Source organism: Anguilla rostrata, chromosome 4 (assembly GCF_018555375.3).
Source record: "Anguilla rostrata isolate EN2019 chromosome 4, ASM1855537v3, whole genome shotgun sequence".
NCBI classification, from domain to species: Eukaryota; Metazoa; Chordata; class Actinopteri; order Anguilliformes; family Anguillidae; genus Anguilla; species Anguilla rostrata.
Window position 1 is genome coordinate 35,627,065 of NC_057936.1, and position 19,879 is coordinate 35,646,943.

Here is a 19,879-nt window from a genome sequence, read left to right on the forward strand (position 1 = left end):
CCTTTCTGTTCTCTCTCCTTCCTCTCCCCTCTCTCTCCTCACTCTCACTCTTTCCTTCCTCCTCCTTCTTCTTCTCTCCCCCTTTCTCTTGCTTGCTTGCTCTCTCTCCCTCTCTATCTCAGTCCCACTCTCTGTTTCCCTCCCTCCCTTCTTCCCTTTCTCTCTCTCTCTCTCTCTCTCTCTCCCTCAGCGCAGCTTGAGGGTAAGCCCCTATTGATGAAGTGAGTGACCCGCCCGTGCTCTGCAGGTCAGCTGACTGACAGCGCTAATGTGCGGTGTTTTATAATGCGGGGTCGGGTCTCCGCTGCGTGCGGATTTGAACTTCCGGGCCGCTCCTGCAGGCAACGTGTGTTTGACATCTGAAGACAGGTGTGTGTAACACAGCTCGGCCTGAACGAATCCATCTGTAGGTGCACGTGAAGTGCTTTTTTTTCCTCCGCGATCCGGTTTCTTCCGTGGCGATCGGCGCGGTCCCGCGATTCGCTCCCGGCTAAGTGAGCGGGGAAATTTGTCCAGCTCTCTAGGGCCCTGGATTTTAACCAACTGCAGGATCACAGACTGGAGCTGGCCTTTGCGTGGAACTGGGAATGTCAACATGAAATTGTGTAGTTTTGAAACCAACTAGCATAGTTACATAGCTTTAAAAAAAAAAAAAAACTGAGGTTATAACTGTGGTCACGGTTGATAAAGATAATATAAAAACATATTCTCAGGGAAATAAAATGATTTCCTCCATCTCGTAAGCTGGAGGTGAATGTTCTTCTCCTGCTTAAATACCATCACTGATATCCCAGATCCTATGACCGTTGGTCATTTTTTTAATACATTTGTTTTTGATAAATATGTAAAGGTCAGAAGGCACTCTGCGAGCCACCTCTCTCCTCTGGAAAACGCGAGGCTGACTGACAGCCCAAAGCCAGCGTTCTCTTCTCTCCTCTCGTTTTTTTTCCCCTCTTCGTCTCCCGGAGTGCTGCTGGCGCGCGCCTCTGTCGTCCCGCGTGATCCTCTCTTCAGACCGCAGCGCTTAAATCTTCTGTGTGGCAGGTGGCTCAGCCGCCCGTCGCATCCCCGTGTTTTACTCTTCTCTTCCCCCGCCGCTCCCCGCGGCTCTTCAGACACCGTCCCTCTGCTGTCATGTTTCCTGCTTTCCGTGCCTGGTGTTCTGCAGAACAGCGTAGTTGTTGTACGTCGTTCTTCTAAAACGGGGGATGCCCAGCCCTGTTCCCGGAGATCTGCTGTCCTGTAGGCTCTCATTTCAACCCTCGCCTAATTAGTAGCTCAACGGGACCTCTAGCTGTCGAATGAGATGTGCTTTGTTAGGGCTGGAGTGAAGATCTACGGGACAGTATTTTTCCAGGAACAGGAGTGGGGAAGCCCTGAAAAGTTTTTTGTCAGGAGAGTTCTTTCCATTCATTTCTGAGAACAGTGCTTTGCAATATGCCCAGGCCAATGTAATTTACCATTCAAAAACATTTAGTGAGTTATTGCATACAAAGTGTTGCAATATGTCATTTCAAAATCAAAATTTCTTTAAATTAAATGCTTTATGACCGATGACATGTGGTGTTAAAAACACTACATACTTTGAGAAGGCTTCAGAACTGTAGGCTTTGAAAGTGTGCCCACATCAGTCTGCACGTTTAATAGTGCCAAAGATTATCTTTATACGGGGGGTTGTGCTCGTTCACGACCTCTCGGGGAAGCGTGCCCATTTCTGGTCTTTCCAAAGTGCACAGAATCTTTGCAATAAGATGTGTTTTGCTTGGAGCCTTCATACTTTCCATCTCAACAGTGTGCACCTCGGTGAAATGCTAATTCTTTGGTTGTGAACTGAAACGCACTTATTAATTCAATTTAGTCTTCAATCTGTGCTTGTGCTACACCAAATAGTATTAATCTTTACGTTACTTCTTTGTTAATGAGCAATGAGGTTTTTAATGAAATTAGGACATTTCAATCATTGCATTGGATAATAGCCTACTGCTTTTTTAAATTCTGTGAAGCAATATTCAGAAGGACTGGTGGTTCAGTTTTTTTTTTCAGATAAAATTAAAGAATAATAGGTGCTGGAAAGAAATTTTGCACCGCTGTCATGATGAATTAAGACATTCATGCGTTTTTGTACTCTCCTATTAAATTCTGTTGTAAGAGCATTCAACTGCCTTCAAGTGCAGTATAATTTCATGTACCAGATCCCTTGTTGGAAATTCCTGCCCTTGCTCTTATACCTGACAGGCTAACAGACTCGAGGGTTCGAGCCAGTATTCCTAAGGCCTCTAAAAATCCTAAAAATGGCAAAGTAGCATCCGCTGATCTCAACGGAATACTGAACTTTTTATGAGGCACCGCGCAAAGTCCTGAAACCAGCCTTTTGGAGTGCGAAGCTTCCCGCAGTGCCAAGTATGGGAAATAGCGATGTCTTGCGCAAAATGTTTTAATAAATCTATAGTATGGCAACCACACTGCCTTTCACGGCACTGTTCTAGAGTCTGCGTATCTTAAGCCGTGGGTGACAGCAGGGCTCTGCTGTGAGGCAGTTTGGGGGGAAATTCAGATTACTGTCCTCTGGAAGTTTCCATCTTTTTTCTCTTGTGCCTTCTCCCCTTTCATAGGACTCTTCCTCTCCAGGTCTGGACCTCTCTTTGGCTTTTCGTTCTCAGTCTCGAATGAATACACTTGCGCAATTAAAGTGTAAACGTGTTTTTGGCTTGGCACTCCTCTAGTGCAGAATCAGTGAGGAATCCTGTAATGCCACACATGTAAGAGAATAAGCAGCAGTATGTAGGAATATCAAAGGTAAACCCACATCTCGCAGGAGTTCCAGGGATCTACCATATATTGACCCAATATGTTACCGTTGAACCAGCTCTAAATGCCAGTTCCCTTTAATTTTTTGTTTCTGTTTGTTTTCGGCTCGGTCTGAAGTTTTTATGTTTCAATAGTATGGAATTATTGTGAATCTTAATGTTTTGTTTAGAAGCCTTCACAGAAATGTGGGCTCAGTCCTGGGTCTGGGTCTGAACGTTCAGATTTTAGTTTCATCTCCGTTTGGCCAGCTCAGCTGCTCTGGTGATAGCATGCAGCTTGCTTTATGTAATTTAGGGGTGAAAATGGATACGCGTGCTGTGATCTCCCTCTCAGCCAGTCTGTCTAATGCTCTCCAACTTTCATCCCTGTGCGTGCGTGTGCGTGTGTGTGTGCTTGCGTGTGTGTGTGCGTGCGTGCGTGCGCACGTGTGTGTGTGCGTGCGTGCGTGCATGTACTCGTGCGTGTGTTTTCTCTCCAACTGACTCCGTGAGGACAGTCCCTCCTCTTGTCTCTCTAGCCGTGTGTGAAGCCCAGCGCTGCCTGACTGGGGTGAGCCGTTGCGGAGTGACCGGGTTTTCGGGGGTGCGGCGGGAGGGGGTAGGAGCGCGGGGCATTGGGGTCTGGGCTACCCACGGAGGTGTTTTGGCGGGGCACTGCCGAAGCTTGGCCGCGGTGTTTGTACAGCGCCGCGCCCTCTGCCCGCGGGCTGATCCGCCGACTCTTCTCTGCTTACAGATCCATGAGAGGCTGCAGAAGTATGAGAATCAGAACCCCACTCCGGTCCTGGACAGCGCTGGGACCCTGGCCCACGAGGTAACCTTCACGCCCCGCCCCCCCCCACCCCTTTTCCCTCCGCTCCTGTGCAGTTAGATGAGGTTTCAGTGCGTTGGCCTCCCTCCCCTTCTTCACCTCCAATCCAGACCCTCTTCACACAAGATGGAGGTCTTATATCCCTGCTTCACAAACAGATAGCCCCTCACTCCGAGACTCACAGGCCTCCCCATTAAATTTTAGCGACCACCGAACAGAAACCCAGGTCCGGTTCCTCGCGGGATCGACCCGCAACCGTTGCACGGGATACATGGGGCGAACGAGAGAGTCGAGGAACGAGCTGGCAAAGGTAAAGGTGGAGAGCAGCGTCGGGTGGCTGACGGGACGAGAGGAACAGCAGATGAAACAAAAGAACTGGAGCGTGCGGCATGAGTAAAATCGAGAGGGGCTGTCGTGACTTTACCCGAGGTGCACGGAATGCCGCGATCCATCAACCCCCTTCTCCCCCCGTCCAAGCGGCCATCGCGCGCCGAGAAATAAATGACCCGGACTGTCAGGTCCGATGGAACGATTAATTTCCTCACGTCAAAGTTTTGACTGCCCCCCTTCCCCTTCCCACCCGTCAAATTATAAAATAAGCCCCGAGAAGAGCCGTCTGTTTCTCCCGCCCACCGCTGAACGTAGCATGCGTCCGTATCGCCTGCGCACCTGTATAAACCCGGCGCTCGTCTGGAGGAGGGCAGGGGAAAAGCCAATAGCTTAATGACCTGTGGTTTTGTTTAAATCCCCGGGTCTGTTTATTGTAATCAAGGTACTTTGGAGTATTTCTCTTCGTTTAACGTTAAGCACGGCAATACATCATCTTAATTAGTCCCGAATCAAAAAAAAGTGGACCGGGAGAGCTCAGAGAGGGGGAAAGGGAGAGAAAGAGAGAACAACGTGGAGACAAGGAGGAGTGGCGTACACGTTAGCGTTTTGGCCTGCTCTGGCTAGCGGGCTGGCAGTGTGGCCAGTGTGCTTTCCCGATACCGACTCGGGGAAAGGCTTTTGGTTCTTTTTAGCTTGGATGAGCGGACAGGGACGATGCCTGGAGGTGCAGGTCTGAGCAGTCTCTCTCTTCATGAGACGGATGACACCATAGATGCAGCTTGCGCGGTGAGGTCATCAGGGTGGCACCCCGCCGCACGTTCGGTTCTGAGCCGTGATGTCACTGGGCTCGGAGCCCCACCGCGGACGCCCGTATCCGCAGTGAGGTCATCGGGCCCATCATCTCACCGCACAGCCCTGCCGCGCTACTGCCGGGGAGAAACGACGTCCTGAGGAAAGACACCCGTCTCTCTCTCGGCTCCCGTTCGCACGCGTCTTTTTTTGCGCGGGACGCGTATCTCGTTTCTAGAGAAACGCGATGCGTATTTGCATTTGCTGACCGCAGCGTAAACGCAGGTAACCGGACGCTGATTGGATTTGTCCAAATCCAATTTGAATGGCGTCTGGAGATGGTCTGGGTCAGATTTGCTGGTGTCTGATCCGAGCGTAAACGCATCGGCATGCGTCTTCTCCTGTCGCTAACGTTCAGCTGACAGATAGCATTCCGTAAGCCTGCAGGAGCCCGCGGTCGGGTTTGCTGTCAGATTGGACGGAACACCGAGTGCAACAACTGGGACAAAAATCAAGTGTAACCGCATATATGGGATATACAGAAATCTTGTTTGTCAGCTCTGTACTGTGGGCCATGGAGTTCAGACCGGGTCCCCTGGGTTCCAGTGGGTTTATATGCACAGAATCAACTTATATTCATACAGTCTCATATATATGTGTATATATATGTGCATACATTCTCTCTCTTCCATTTCGTCCTGTGAGAAATGGCAAATTCCCACTTTTGTAGTTCTCTGGGACCGTTCTCTGGTGTTTTTTCGTTCTGGTGTTACTCTATTAAATTTGTACTTCCCTCGTAAAAAGGTTTTTATAATCTCGCAGAGGGATTATCCGGTATCAGGGTAAAATGTTTTATCAAAGTTTTTGGAAAAAAAAAATGTAAGAGTGCCCTGGATCGAGCTGCCAATTACTCGGAGCACTCCTGTATTTTTACGAAGTGTTCCTTTGCATCAGATTACCGCTCGGGCTGAAGCGGTGGACGCGGGCTCCGATATCGAACCGCTGAGAGGGCCTCAGACGCATTCGAGTTTAGAGTTTCAGTAATGCAGGTTTAATTTATGTTTGGTCGTAAAACATTGTGAACCCTTTTCTACCCCTGTCTGTGTGCGGACAAGCGAGAGCTCTTACAGGTTTGTGTGCTTCGCTCCTCCGGCCACTGGGGGGCGCTGTGATGCATGGCAGCACACGCAGCAAGCTGCAACCAATGTACTACACAAGTAACTTTTCCGGCTTGACTTTAGGTGGTTCTGTCAGCAGTGATCAATTTGTCAAATTTTAAGCCATACCAACAACAGTTTCAGCTTAATTTATTGAAAAACCTCTATAATACAAAATAATTGGTTTAATAACTTTGAGGGTTGTTGCTATGTGGTGCTTACAACAACAAAACATCCCGCCCCTCTCACCAGCATCACTCAGAACAGGCTTTGCGCCTTAAGCCTGTTTGTATGGCTCTGGCCATTTCTCAAAACCGTGGCTCCTTCCATCAATAAAGTCACCTGTTAAACGGTAAAAAAAAAAACTTCACAACCACACTCTTTCAAAAAGTGCTGACCAGGCTGAATGTGATGCTGGCTGTGTGCGTGTGTGTATCTGAGTGATGCAGTGTATGTGAGCCATGGTGGGCTAGTTTCTCACCGTCATCAGGGTTATCAAGGTCCTGGCAGGTCACTACCAAGAGGGCAGGCTGGAGTAACACACGAAGCCCCTCATTACATTTAGCAACTGTTTAGGGTGGATGGAAGGGTCAAAGGAGCAATTATGTCATTGGCCATGGCTCTACAGAGGGCAGGTCAGGAAGCAGTTGTGTTTAGCTACTCCTTATTCTGACCACTAGATGGCCTCAGGGAGCATGTGGTAGCTCACTTTGAGGTGTTGCTTTGGGGACTGGTGCTGTCATTGGTACTTTTGGTTGACAATTTAGCTGTTACTTTTGGATGGTATTTTTTTTTTGCACTCAGCCACAGCCCAATGGTCCATGAGCCTAATGCTGTGAGGAAAGCTCAGTGCCTCCTTCCATTTGATTTTCTCCGGGATTATTTCCAATCACCCCCATGTTCTTATTAAACCTATGCCACCTGCACTCCTCGCAGAGAGCACTACAACTGAAATATGCGCACTCCAGTGACTTTTCCACATTGCACGGAGCACAACATACTACAGGAGAGCTTGTGCCGTTCGTCTGATGATGACTTTCTTCCTCGGTGAGGAGAAACAAATTGTGCCGCACCAACTGCGGACTCCCAATTACAGAAGGCCAATCAACTGCACATAACCCAGACTTGAACTAGTGAAGTCAAGGCCTTAGAGCTGACGGAAAGCGCATTTACAGACTGAGCCGGCCGGGAGGGGAGTGAGTAGGTTTTCTGGAATTCATATACAGTTACTGTGTGGGCTCTGTCCAGACGGCCTTCGCAAGACGACCGCTTTAAAGGCCGGCAGCTGACCCCGCCGCTCCCCAGCGTTGAGATCTGCGTTCTCGCACAGATCAGTCCCCGGGGAGAAGCGCGTTAGCATATCGCCTCAGCAGCTATGGCCTTTCCCTCTGCTCCTGCGACATTTTTTCGGAGCAAGAAATCGTACACCGTAACGCAGTCTCAAGTGTTATTGGAACGGACGTCTGTAATTTAAATTGAGCAGCATTCTGCTGATTTATGTTTTGGGTTCAGCGGCCTGCTGGCAAAGCGAACTAGGCTCTGAAGATTAGGCCGGTCTGCGTGCGCATTATTCAGAGTTAGCGGGCTGCAGATTAGCTGAGCAAACACGCAAGGCCACAACGCGGAGCGTATATGTTTCAGGGGAGGTGCAGTGGGGGGGGTCGCTCGTCCGGCGAGAACGGAAAGCGTGATTTTATCGAGTAGCCACGAATTGCGTACACCCCCTTTTCAGACGCGGCCTCGTCTTTCCCCGGCCAGCCTCCTCGTCCCAGATTTTGAAGCGAGGGCCTTCAAAGAAGACAGCACATGGGCGGAACTGTACGGCCGTCTCCTTGAAATCGTTGCCAGGCCGACATGGCGACCGGCAGCCGCTAACCCTCGTAAGCTGCCCACCGCCAACGCTCAACGCTGACAGTATTTTCCGTACAGTCCCGCCATCGTTTAGGCGGCCTGCGCCTCTGGGCACGCTGACCTCATAGCGCTGTGGGCGGTGACTTGCGCCGGCAGCGGCAGCCTCTTGCGTCTGATTGATGGAGCGGATGGGGGGCGGTGGGATTCGACCCAACCGCCAACTGTCATCAGTCAGTTTGGCCTTTTCAGCCCGGGAAGCACCGTCAGTGGGAAAGTCCACTGAACAGAAGTGTGTGCTTGGTTGATAGAGCTCTGCTGTAGAGGGGGCTGGGGGGGGGGGGGCAGTAGGGGGAGGGGGAGGGTGGTAGCTGAACGGGATGACAGGCTCCCAGCCACAGCTGAGCGTTATATTAACCTTCCCCACTCGAACAACCCCCCTGCCCCGCCCTGCCGGCCAGCTCTCGCCTCACCCAGAGGTCGTTAGTCACCCCCCCACGTCCTCCCCGCGCGTCAGCACTTTATCCATCACCATTCCACTCCACAGCGCTCGCTGCGGGAGGGGCTGAGCCCCGGCGCTCACGCTCAGCAGCCTCGCTGTGGCCGAGCGGGCCCAGACTGCCTCCGTCTGCAAACGGCAGCCGGAGGCAGCAGGGGGCGAGGCGTGCGTGCGTGAGTGCGTGTGTACGTATGTGTGTGTGTGTGTATGCTTCTCTCTTCCCGCCCTGAGTGACCCCCGCCCCCCCGCCCCCACACCTGCAGGACGGCTCTCGGAGGCCGTGTGAGTTTTCGCCCGCGCTCGCTGCAGAAGCGCTCTCCGGGCCGCTTCCTGCGTCAGACCCTCTCTCCTCCCGCTCCTGCACAAGCGGCTCTTTGTCTGAGCGCGGGTCGCTCTCCACCGGGTCACCATAAATCAGTCCAGTCCCCTCAGGGTCCCGGGCCCCGTCCGTACCAAACGCAGAGACGACCCCAGATTGATGGTCTGTTTTTCCCTCACGGTGGCTTCTGTTTGAACATAACCAAGATGGATGTGATGAGGTGGTGTGGGGTGCGGAGGTGCGGCTGCTCACTCACTCTGTCTCTCTCTGTCTCTCTCTGTCTCTCTCTGTCTCTCTCTGTCTCTGTCTCTCTCTCCCTGTCCCCCTCCCTCCCAATCCCATCTCCCTCCTCAGGTGACGCAGGAGCTCCAGAACAAGGCGGTCAGCGCTGAGATGGGAGAGCTGCTCAGACTGCTGGATAAACCTCATGTCAAGGTGAGGAACCTGCCTGCAACCATCCACACACACTGCTTCAGTCACACAAAAGCACGCATGCACTCACACCCACACACGCGCGCACACCCACACACGCATGCACTCACACCCACACACACGCGCACACACACACACACACATGCACACACACATGCGCGCACACGGCACACACACACTCGTTGTGTGTATGTAAATGCACGCTTCATTCCGTGAAACGCCTTTCACGTTGGGTTAGTTGACTGATAGCTCATCGCACACTATGATATTTTGCACGCTTCAGTTTGGAACCCTTCAGTTTCAGATCCTCGTTCCCTCTGGGGCTGTCCTCCTTGTCACCATCGCTCCACCTGTCAGGCTGGAAGGAAAGAAAGAGTTCTTCCTAAAGTGGAAAGATTTAGGAAGCCTGTTCCAAGGCACGTTGCGATGAGCCGTGCCCTGCCGGAGTCCGAGCGCCTCGTGTCACACGGCATATGGCAGAGGCGCCGTAGGCCGTTACTCAGGGAAGAAAAAAAGATTAATTACGCCAAACTACACTACGTTTGACAGAGGGGATAAAAAGAAATTAGATAAATCGATTGTAAGTAAGAGATGGATCCATTTCTGGTTTTTGGTTTCGTTAAATTTCTTCTTTTTTTTTTTCCCTTTTTCTCCTCCTTCTCTCTCCTCACCACCTGTTGAAAATTCACAGATTTCTTCTTCTAGGAGACTGTTTTCTGCACAGTCCCTTTTTTTTTAGCCAGTTGCATTTACTTTCATTGAAATTACAGCACGATGAGTCTTACACAATAACGCGAGTCCCATCAAAACGGAACCGCTTCGTAAAGCGAATCCCGCGGGCCCTGTTGCTAGGAACGGCGGAAACGCGGCCTAAACTCTACGTGCCCCGTCCGCCTCCCCCTGCGAAGGTCGCTAGCAGAGGACCCTGGGATTTAGGTTTTGAGAGAGAAGGGCTGGTGGTGGGCTCTGAAAAAACACCTCTGACGGCCCCGGATCTGTGCGCGGGGGGCACCTGCCACCGGGTCGCGCCCGCGCGAATCGCCGGCGCGGCAAAACGCAAGCAGATGGCCGCGGTGAATGGGCCGCTCTGTGCGGCGGTAACCGTATCGCTCTCAATTAAGAGCCGCAGCCGTCGGCTCCGCGGGGTGGGACATTCATCAGGGCTTTAAGCATTTTCCTCCCCCTTTTATGACTCGCACATGAAAAAACAAATTTCATCCACATTACCCTCTTTAGAAAGACTAATATTGACAGTGATGAAAGTGCCCATTATGGCGGCTGGGCTGTTTCTTGAAGGAGCGTGGCGCAGAAGTCGTAGGCCACTGTCCAAGATCGCTTACCGCACTGACGGTGTCTTCACAGCGTAAGAATGGAGGTTATGGTACGCGAGGCAGCGGGTAAAAAAAATGATTTTTTGGAATTGTGGACTGCTGTTGTTAAGATGTCGGTGCCAGGAATGCGTTCTCGGTTTGTTTTGCCGAGCTCGGCCAATCTGTTATTCTAGGATCGTATTTTTCCTAATGAAAACAAACACGTGTTTCAAGCGGGACCGTCGGGCCTCGCGCAGTCAGAGCGTTGGCCGTCGCTCGCCCCCGAACAAGTAGCACGGCCGATCCGAGAGCTTCATTTGCGATGCGGAAATCAGTTCGCAATTCGATTAAAGGGCCAGCCCGCTGCCTCCGAGACATAGCCGGCTCCGTTGACTTGTCGACCTTGGGAAAAAAAAAGAAAAAAGAGAAGGAGGGAAAAAAAAAACGCACGGTTGTGAGCGCGTGCGTTCGTCGCCACGAGCGAGGACTCGGCCATGTGCTACCTATTAACATCTCGGAACCGTTATTGCCTCTCATTGCCTGTGATCTTGGGTTTTTACAAGCCATTACTGGCTGCACTTTTATTGGCCGCCAGGGGAACAAGGCAAACCTGGGGGTGGCGGGTGAACGGCGGACGTCGGCGATAAGGCGCGGGAGGTTCAGGATACCGGCCTTGATTGATACGAGCCGGAGGAAAGAGCGAGGAAAGAGGCTAATGGGGGAAAGGTCCCGGAGCGCGGCGCTTCCAGGACATGAAAGCGGCCGCCGGCGGGTTCGCGTTCGCCCCTGGGGGGGGGGCCGAGCTGTTGAAATCTGCGCCGCGTGATTGGCGGCTCGGAGGAAGCGTAAGTGAGCTTAAATATGCGAGCCGGTGAGTCGGATGACACGGACGCGGCGGTGGGGGGGGGCGGTGGGGTGGGGGGGGGCTGGTTGGGGGGTCCGGGCTGAGCCGCTCCGACCGGCTCGCGGGTGTTCCCACACCGCCGCGGGATCCGCCACAGCGCAGGACCCCCCGCTTTCTCATCCCGCCGATGTTTTTGGAAAAAAAAAACGCTTCGCCGCCGGACGTCGTGCCGCTGAACAATTTTTCTACCAGAAAAAAAAAGGCGGGAAGGGGGGGTCAAGAAAGACGAACGAGAAAGGAAAACAGAAAACGAAACGTAGCTAGGAATCGGCGAGGCTTCTGAAAATATTTATGCTGTAAGGTTTGGTTCGGCGGGTGGAACACATCGTGGTCCTGGGGGGGCTTCTCCCCCCCCCCCCTTTTTTTTCAGTAGTCAGAAAGGGGCTGTTTGGAAAGGGAGAGGAGACAGTGGCTATGGCCTTGGAGTGACTCGCAGGCTGATAAAGATGAATGGGAGATGGGTGTTTACTCCTGCTCCTGGTTCTGTAGACTCCCAGTGGAGTTTGGGCATGCCGCACCAGTTGTTTCTGTCCCGTCCCATCTGGTCCCTCTTAGTAACATCTTGAACGCAGTATTGCAGCGTGCTCCCAAGTAATAAAACGGCCTGCTTTGTTTTCTTTAATTTTTTCCACCCTCACTTTCTATGGTACAAGTTTTTTTTCTTTTCTAAAATCATATAAAAATGTTTCCAAAGCACCCTGCGTTACAAGTTGCGAAAAGTACAACACAGAACGCAACCATTTTTGTACTCAGTCGGCCTTTTGTTGTAGAGTTTTTTGTGTGTGAATTTCGTGACTTTCTGCTTACATGAAAGATCCTGTGCAGATGTCCTTTAATGGGGCTCATTCATGCCTGTGTGTGTGTTATAAATGGCCATCTGTGATCACTGTGAATCAGGCTGAAGCATTAAACAGTAATGAAAGTATTAAATTAAACTCTTTTCAGGGGCTTGTGCATGGGTATATGAACTGCTGATCATTTTAATGACAAGAACACTTTAGTTGCTGGACAACGCGTTGCTTGGCTTGCCCACTTGTGAAAGACCGTCTTTGCACGTTCAACACCTTTATGCCTAACCCTAACTGTAACCGTAACCCTGAACTGAACGTGTTTTTCATTTATTCATGTTTTTTGCCCCCCCCCCCCCCGCAGGGTTTGTTGTCCGTCCACGACACGGTGGCTCAGAAGAGCTACGAGCCCGAGCTCCCGCCTCTGCCGGACGACATCGACGACGACGAGGACTCCGTGAAGATCATCCGGCTGGTGAAGAACAAAGAGCCGCTGGTGAGCGGGACCGGCGCTCGAACGAGTTTGACGCCGGGCGGACACTGAGACCGGGGGCCTGCCTCCTGTTCCTTTCACCTGGTGGAGTCAGGCTGAAGGCCGGTCCCTTCGGACCTGGTCTTGAATAGCATACCTTTCCACCCTGTTTTGGGAATGCTGAGAGGGGGACGGTATCTAAAAACAGATCAGTATAGATCATCACTTTATGAGAAGCACGTCCCTGTGGGACTCTGGGCGGTGAGACCAGTGATAGGAGCCAGGCCTCATCAAGGGGGCTCTTTACAGTTTAGAGGAGCTTAGAGGTAGAACACCCATGTGCCCCCAGGGAACCATACCATCTGTGGCACAGAGCTCTCTCTCTCTCTCTCTCTCTCTCTCTCTCTGCCTCTCCCTCTCCCTGTCTCTTTATCTTGTACTCATTGGGGTGAAAGTGGGTCAGAAGGGTGTGTAAATTAACTGATGCTCGTTTTTGACATGTGGGGATCGCTGTACCAGCTGTTGTACGTCAGCTGGTCATTGTGATGTCTGAACTCCATGGTGCTTTGAAGCAGCCTCTCTTTCTCGCTCTCTCTCTCTTTCTTGTTCTCTCGTTCTCTCTCTCCACCCTTTCACAGCGAAGCCTGTGTCTGGCATGCTCCAAGGCCATTGTTTTCCTCCTGTCTGACCGTGCTGGTCTTCGCTCCTATCTCATGTTCTCGCTGACCTTGCCAAGAGTAACAACAACAAAAACATCTTGGCCCGTCCGCCTAATTTTTTTTCCTCTCTCCCAATTTTCTTTCTTTCTTTTTTCCCCTCATCCTCTTTTCCTGGGCGGCCACTCCTGACATGCCGCGCATTCCACCAGCCCTGCTGGCAAACAGGCGCCTGTCCGTGGTCAGCTGGGGCCTACCCTCTCTCTCCCTCCATCTCCTGCTCTCTTTCTTCCTCTCTCTCACTCTCACTCTATCCCTTTTACCCCTCACTCGCTCCCTCTATCTCTCTCTCTCCCTTTCCCAGTCTCACCACACATGGGTCCCAGCCCCAGACCTGACCCCAGTCTGTGCCCCGCCCATCCCTTCATTCTCTCCTCCTCCCAGCATGCCCTGAAACTCATCACAGGCCCAATCACGAGGTCCGTGAGCACACGGGGAACACACCTAATTAAAAAAAAAAATTTATTTAAAGAGCACGCACCACCCTTTCCTCCGGGGACGGTTTTGATCTCTTCGCAGGAAGCCTCTGGTCTCCTCGGCCCATCGGAGGCCCTCCAGTGTTCGCCGGCTCTGTTTTCACATCGCGGTTTTCCGAAGGCCCGTATTCAGCCGTCCGCCAGACGCCCCACCTCTCCCGACCGCACTTTTGGAGATCAGGAACACCTATGTAATTCTCGGTTTCGGCCTTGTACATGTGGAAGCTGCCAGCCGTTTTTTTTTTTTCCTGTTTTTTTTTTTTTCCCTCAGTCGGCCAGAAAAGCTGCTGTAATGTCACATCTTGAAAACCCATAATGCGACAGACCGCTCGGGCTGGGTTTAATTGTCGGGTTGCGCGTTTGAGTTATCACGGGACGCTCTGTGTCCGCGCAGCGCGAGATTGTTCGGCGCGAAGGGGGGCGGAGGGGGGTAGGGGGGTGGTGCGTGAAACCGGGTGTTATCAGGTGAGGAGAGGGGAAGAGGAGGGGGATGTGAACTTGTGAGGGAAGGGAGAGACTGCCCGGAGTCGCCCCTCCCTCCCTCCCCAGAGCTCCCGCCGAGCGGCTCGGTCGCGCTGGCCTGGGTACCGCCTGAAAGGTCGCGCGGAGGTTTCGGCCTAATTGAACGCGGTTCCCCTAATTGAGGGCTTGCTAACCGGCGGCGGGATTTTTGTGTGCAGGGCCGTGTTCGTGAGAGTGAAAACAAAACAATAAATCCCCAAAAAAATCTGATTACGGGTTCGCTTCCTTCCCGAGTGTCACGTTTGGCGGAGCTGTTCGTGCGGTTGGGGTTCGGGGGGGGGGGGGGATGCGAGCACCTCCGGTAATGAGAGAGCCAAGGCCGCCCTTCAGAAGCCTCTCTCATCTGTTACAGCTCAGCGCTTCGCAGTTCTGCCATTTCCCCTTTTAACTCGCAGCCCTTCGTATTGTCCCACGCTAGGGGACTCCGTGCAACAGTGTGGTTCACCCAGTGCTGGCCTTCCCTGCACCATTCATGGGAACACTGCTGCGGCCACTGGCTGGCCCACTGCCATAGACTGGCCTCTGCACTGACAATGCACTTTGCATTTGCAAAGCTTAGCCTAGAGGTTAATCTCATCCATTACCTGTTGCCTGTGTGGGAGTTGTGTGTTGTCAGGAAATCTTTTTTTAAAATAATGCGTATCTGCAGTTTTCATAAGCAGAGGTAGGGGTTGTGCTGCACTCCCTCTTCCAATTCATGCATTCATACATACTTGTCTTTGTTTTGTTTTTTTGTTTTGTTTTATTTCATTTCATTTTTTCTCTCCGGCGAAATGGGAATTTAAGTCCGGTAAGCCCAAGTTGTAATGGGTCTTCTCTACCCTTTTCGAAAAATTGTTTCTGATGTGCCCTTTAAACTTGCAATTTTATTTAATCAGTCTGAAATGTTCATGGTTGACATCCTAACAAGACAGCGATACGGTAACGGTATAATTTCTTTCCGCTCTTTCTGTACAGCCATGAATGTTTTGGCTACGTCTTTCGGGGGGACCAGGGTTAGGGCTCTGGGCCCTCATCGTAGCTCATCCATTAACTTAATTGTGATTAGTTGAGTGGATTGTATTCGGTAGCGCTGATTAATTGCTATCATTTTTCAGACCGTGACTTCATGGCGTAGTTTTGCAAACCGAAAAACTTAATCTTTGTGATCTTTCCCCCCGAACTCTTGCTCTCCATCTGAAACCAGAGCTGTGTAATTTATTAGCTTGAATATCAGGACAATGAAATAATTAGGTTTCAAAAGAGGCATATCCATGTGGGTTCTTGGAGGGGTGAGAGGGGGAAAAAAAAACAGTTTGAGCAAAAGAAAAAGTCAAGTGCAGCCGCATATTTAATAAAAAAGAATGTGTTATTTTGGATAGGATTACAAAAAACCCAAAATGAAACTACACAGAGTTGCACAAAGACCAACTTCTGTCCAATGCAATATAGCAAATTTGCTTTCCATGATAAAAAGTCTGAGAACAGACTGACTAATGGGAGCAGTGTTGACAAAACTGCCAAGTGCCAAAAATGAGGAAAGGAGGATAGGGAGACTGGTGGTGTAGTGTGCCCCTGAGCTTGGGAGAGAGGAGCCAAGAGACTATCTTTCCTTAGCATCTCAGGGAGAAAAAAATGTCAAAAATAAAGGACATCTGTAATGGCATAGAATAAATCAAGGAGATCACCGCATAGATTAAAGCCGAACTAAAGATAATGTGTAAACATTACAGAATGTTCGGAGCCTCTGTGGTCAGGTCTGTTCTAGTCATTTGGGGCATTTAGGCTTTCTGTCCCAGATGTGAGTAGCAGCTTGATGTTTGTTTGCCGTGCCATTAACGGCTCTCTTGCAGTGCATTCTGCTGGGTGCGATCATTTGCTCCTTTTATTTTGGGCTGAAAAGGCATTAATGCCACTGATTTCTGGCACATCTCTGCCTTGGATGGCCTCACAGGTTTTTGTGGATAAAGAGACATGGTTTGCATTTGATTACTGGGGGAAGGCACATTTCTGATTGCATTTCTGAAAGAAGTTGGAAGACTGGTATGCCCTCAGGCAAACGGGCTTCCTGTGTATTTAACACAATCATGATTTCCATATTCTTCGTTCGCCACTTGCCATGTCAAAATAGGTCAGCTGACTAGAATTAATCGTGATTCAAATCAAAAGAAAACTGATCCTTTTGCATCAGACTCCCAGTGTGCAATTACCCTTTAGGGAAAAAAAAGCTTTTTTTGAATTTGTGTGGCACAGAGTGGCATTAATTGTTACCCCCAGAGGGAGGATAACCTAAATTAATTTACCTGATTTACATGAGTAATAGTGCCAGAGTGTTAGGGGGTGACAGTGTGAGGAGAAACAAGAAGGAGGCTAAGTCGCCTGCCTGTATTCTGTATTGGTAATGTATGGCTGTATTCTGTATTGGTAATGTATGGCTGTATTCTGTATTAGCTGAAATGGTGTAGTGGCTCAGGCCAGGAGACTGATGAGAACAGAATTGCAGATGTGAACCCAGATGTTAGAGTACTGGGGCCTGGACTAGGAGCTGTACAGAACAGGCGGAGACAAAGCCTCAGATTCTTCTGATGCTATATATGAAGAATCTGCAATCCCAACTCACTACCACTATGTAGAAGACACTTGATTATTTCAGGTTCCCCAGAAGTTCCTTCTGGTAGAAGTGCTTCTTACAGTAGAGGTTCTTCTGTAGCAAGACTGAAGGAGAGGTCTTTCAGTGGCAAGGACTTGGAGAAAGTGAAAAGCATTTCAGATTTAGCCAGATTGAGCTTTATGTGAATGTTGGCCTACCAACATGAAACTTTGTTCAGGCAAACTGAGAGGCATGATGAGACCTGTGTCTCAGATGAAGGAAAAGAGAGGAAAAGTAGGCCTATAGTGTCATCAGCATAGAAGTGGATTGACAAACCATGGAAGGAGATGGCAGACCCAAGAGATGCGTGTAAAGGGAAAAGAGGAAGGGACCAAGTACAGACCCTTGGGAGACACCTGTAAAAGGTCATAAGAAACAAGCAACCATCCCAGGAAACCCTAAATGCCCTGTCCAGAGATGTAAGATTCAGTCCGCTTAAAAATCTGTCAGTTCTCTGGTTGCAGAGGACGAGCGTGTGAACTGCGGTTTTAAAAGCTGCAGAAAGGTCCGGTAGGGTTAGGACAGATGATAGGGAAGAGGCTCTTGCTGACTGAAGTGCTTCAGTGATGGAGAGCAGGGCAGTCTCAGTGGAGTGACCAGCCCTGAAGCCAGACTGGAATGTTTAAGAAGGTGATTTTGTGGCCGAAAGTAAAAAAGTTTAAAAAATGCTCTATGTTCCACTGTTGTGGAGAGCAAGCAGAGTCCAGAGACTGGGCATTAATTCTGGACAGCTGAAGGGTCCAGAAGGAGGTGAATGGGAGTATACTGGGCGTGATTGTCTGGAGAAGAGGGGAGGTGGTTTGGTGATGTGATATCAGCAGCTGAGAGATGTTGATTTCTATGTAAGGGGAGAAAACGTGGACCGAGAAGGTTAGGTCAGTGGAAAGTGGGTGGGCAGAATGAAGCCATTCAGCTGAGAAGATGGTGAGATAAGAGAAGGGGAGAGCAGAGCAGAGAATTCCCAACACTTTGAAACGAGTTAGACAGTTTCGCTGCCGCAGCCAGATGGGCGGGGTGTTCAGGAGAAAGAGCAGGCGGTGGAAAGAGCAGCGGAGGTTGCAGTGTTATCTGGGGTAATCCAGCTTTCAGTGAGGGTGAGTAACTGGAGGATGAGCGGGGGACCATGGGCTGTGATAAAATCAACTCATCCTCTTACAAGTCTTACAAGGGATGAGTTGTCAGCGGGGATCTCTGAATGGTTGATTAGCTTTCAAATTATGCGAGACTGAGAGTGACAGTGACGATGAGCGTATCTTCTGCCAGAAACACGAACAGGCATCATCAGAAAGAAACACATGCTTAACAGCTGACTGAATATTGCAGCTGTGAATGACTGTCATCTACTGAGCTGCTCAATCAGCTGATTAATAATGGCCACAGCTTCCAAAACAACATGCACAGCTAAGTGGCAAAACAAGAGCACAGAAACCGTGCTGCATGGTTAGCACTGAACGGTAAACTAATGCAATGAAAGAGCATAAGATGGCTTCAAAACGTACTTCAGTTAAGTTGCACACTGGCCACTGCATTTGGCAGCCAAGAGGGACATCTTCCCAAGGCTAGAAACCCAACAATGGCAGGAGTGCCAGATCCTCTGTCTGTGTCTTTGCGATGCGTTGGGAGTTCATTTTTCCCATTAGAGACGGTGCCGTGAGTGGAGGCCCTGATGGAGCACTCTTGACGAGCCTTATTTCGGAGCCCACTCTCATCCCACCCCCCCATCCGCTCGCCGTCCAGCTCCCGCCACTGGGCTGCGCTGCCTGGTGCTAATCGATACTGCACGCCATGGCCCTACTGGAAAAACCAGATTGACAGAGAGCTTCTTTCCTTTCCTTTTTGACTTGTTTTGATCTCTACTGTCTCGTTTAATATACGGTGAGTCTTAAAATACTGTCTTTTCTGTGAAATTTCATACTAGAAGAGGATTTTCACTTATATGGACGAGCACTTTGAGACTGATATTTCTTTCCTGCTCTCCACGGGCCCCCACACGTCTAGCTTACATGCATTATGTGTCGGCTCACATCTGTATGTGCATCTGTGGCCGGGAGAGTGGATAGGATTGCATTATATGTCCTCACTGATTGTGCCGTACATGGAGTTGCTGATAACCTATAACTGCCAGTTCTACTATGTGGATAATAATAATAATAATAATGTAAGGGAAACCTTGCAAAGAGTCAAATAATTGAGGTCATTACTCTTCAATTCATGCCGTTTAACCTGAATACGAATAACAGGGGTTGGCTGGGTTAAGCCTTGGCTGAATCATGTGGCAAAAATCATGCTGGCATTCAGCAGGAAGATTGGTCGTACACTCTGCAGCAGGATTTGAAATAGTTGGTCTCTTTGGAAAAGTAATTGAGGAAAATGTGTAACTTGAGCAGGGCAGAGCATGTTTCTTCCAAAGTGTGTGTTCTGTTCTATTGTGATGAATTAAGTGCAGTAATAGTGAAATTATCTGGAATGAAAACAACAGGAAATTAGATCAGGAGACAAAGGACATGTGCTATTATAATAGAGATGCCGCGTGCATCAAAGGAACCGTAAAGGAACCATTAATCCTACACTGCGTGTGAGAGCATGGAGGCTCCAGATGATTAATGCTGAAGCTAAGCTCAGTGGAGGTGTCCCGAGTGCAGGGTTGATGTGAGCGGTCTGCACCCGTGCAGTACTAATGATACTAATGCTTTTGTTTATAGAGTTTACCTTAAAGCCAGATGTTGTGGAGGTGTAGTTTTTAAAAATACTTCAGAAACTGAAAATACAGTACCGCTGGTTTAAAGGAATACCAAACAAGGAGAGCATCATCATCAAAAGAGGAGTGAATAAAACGACAATTGAGCCCTGGTTCTCGGGTGAATGGACATGCTGTGGAAGCAATATTCATTTTGTAGGCACAGGTGGCATGTCATTTGCACATTTTGGCGAGAACAAATGGGGCAGGGAGCACGGTCAGCAGTACTGTGGTGTGCTGGACTATGGTGAGGACTCTCAGAACTGAGCATTAACATCAGAGCTGATGGACATATTCAACTCCCCTGTCAGCTTGTCCAGTATATAATGGATT

General features: G+C 50.0%; 1 protein-coding gene across 4 annotated transcripts in view; it reads left to right on the top strand.

Annotated features, from left to right (window-relative positions):
- Positions 1-19,879, top strand: part of mpp7a (MAGUK p55 scaffold protein 7a) — a 127,914-nt gene that overhangs the window by 62,428 nt on the left and 45,607 nt on the right. For all 4 annotated transcript variants that reach the window (XM_064332406.1, XM_064332407.1, XM_064332403.1 and 1 more), the window contains 3 exons: positions 3,544-3,621; positions 8,915-8,995; positions 12,359-12,490. In XM_064332406.1, the coding sequence (XP_064188476.1) occupies positions 3,544-3,621; positions 8,915-8,995; positions 12,359-12,490 (291 nt within the window). The remainder of the gene's footprint in view (positions 1-3,543; positions 3,622-8,914; positions 8,996-12,358; positions 12,491-19,879) is intronic.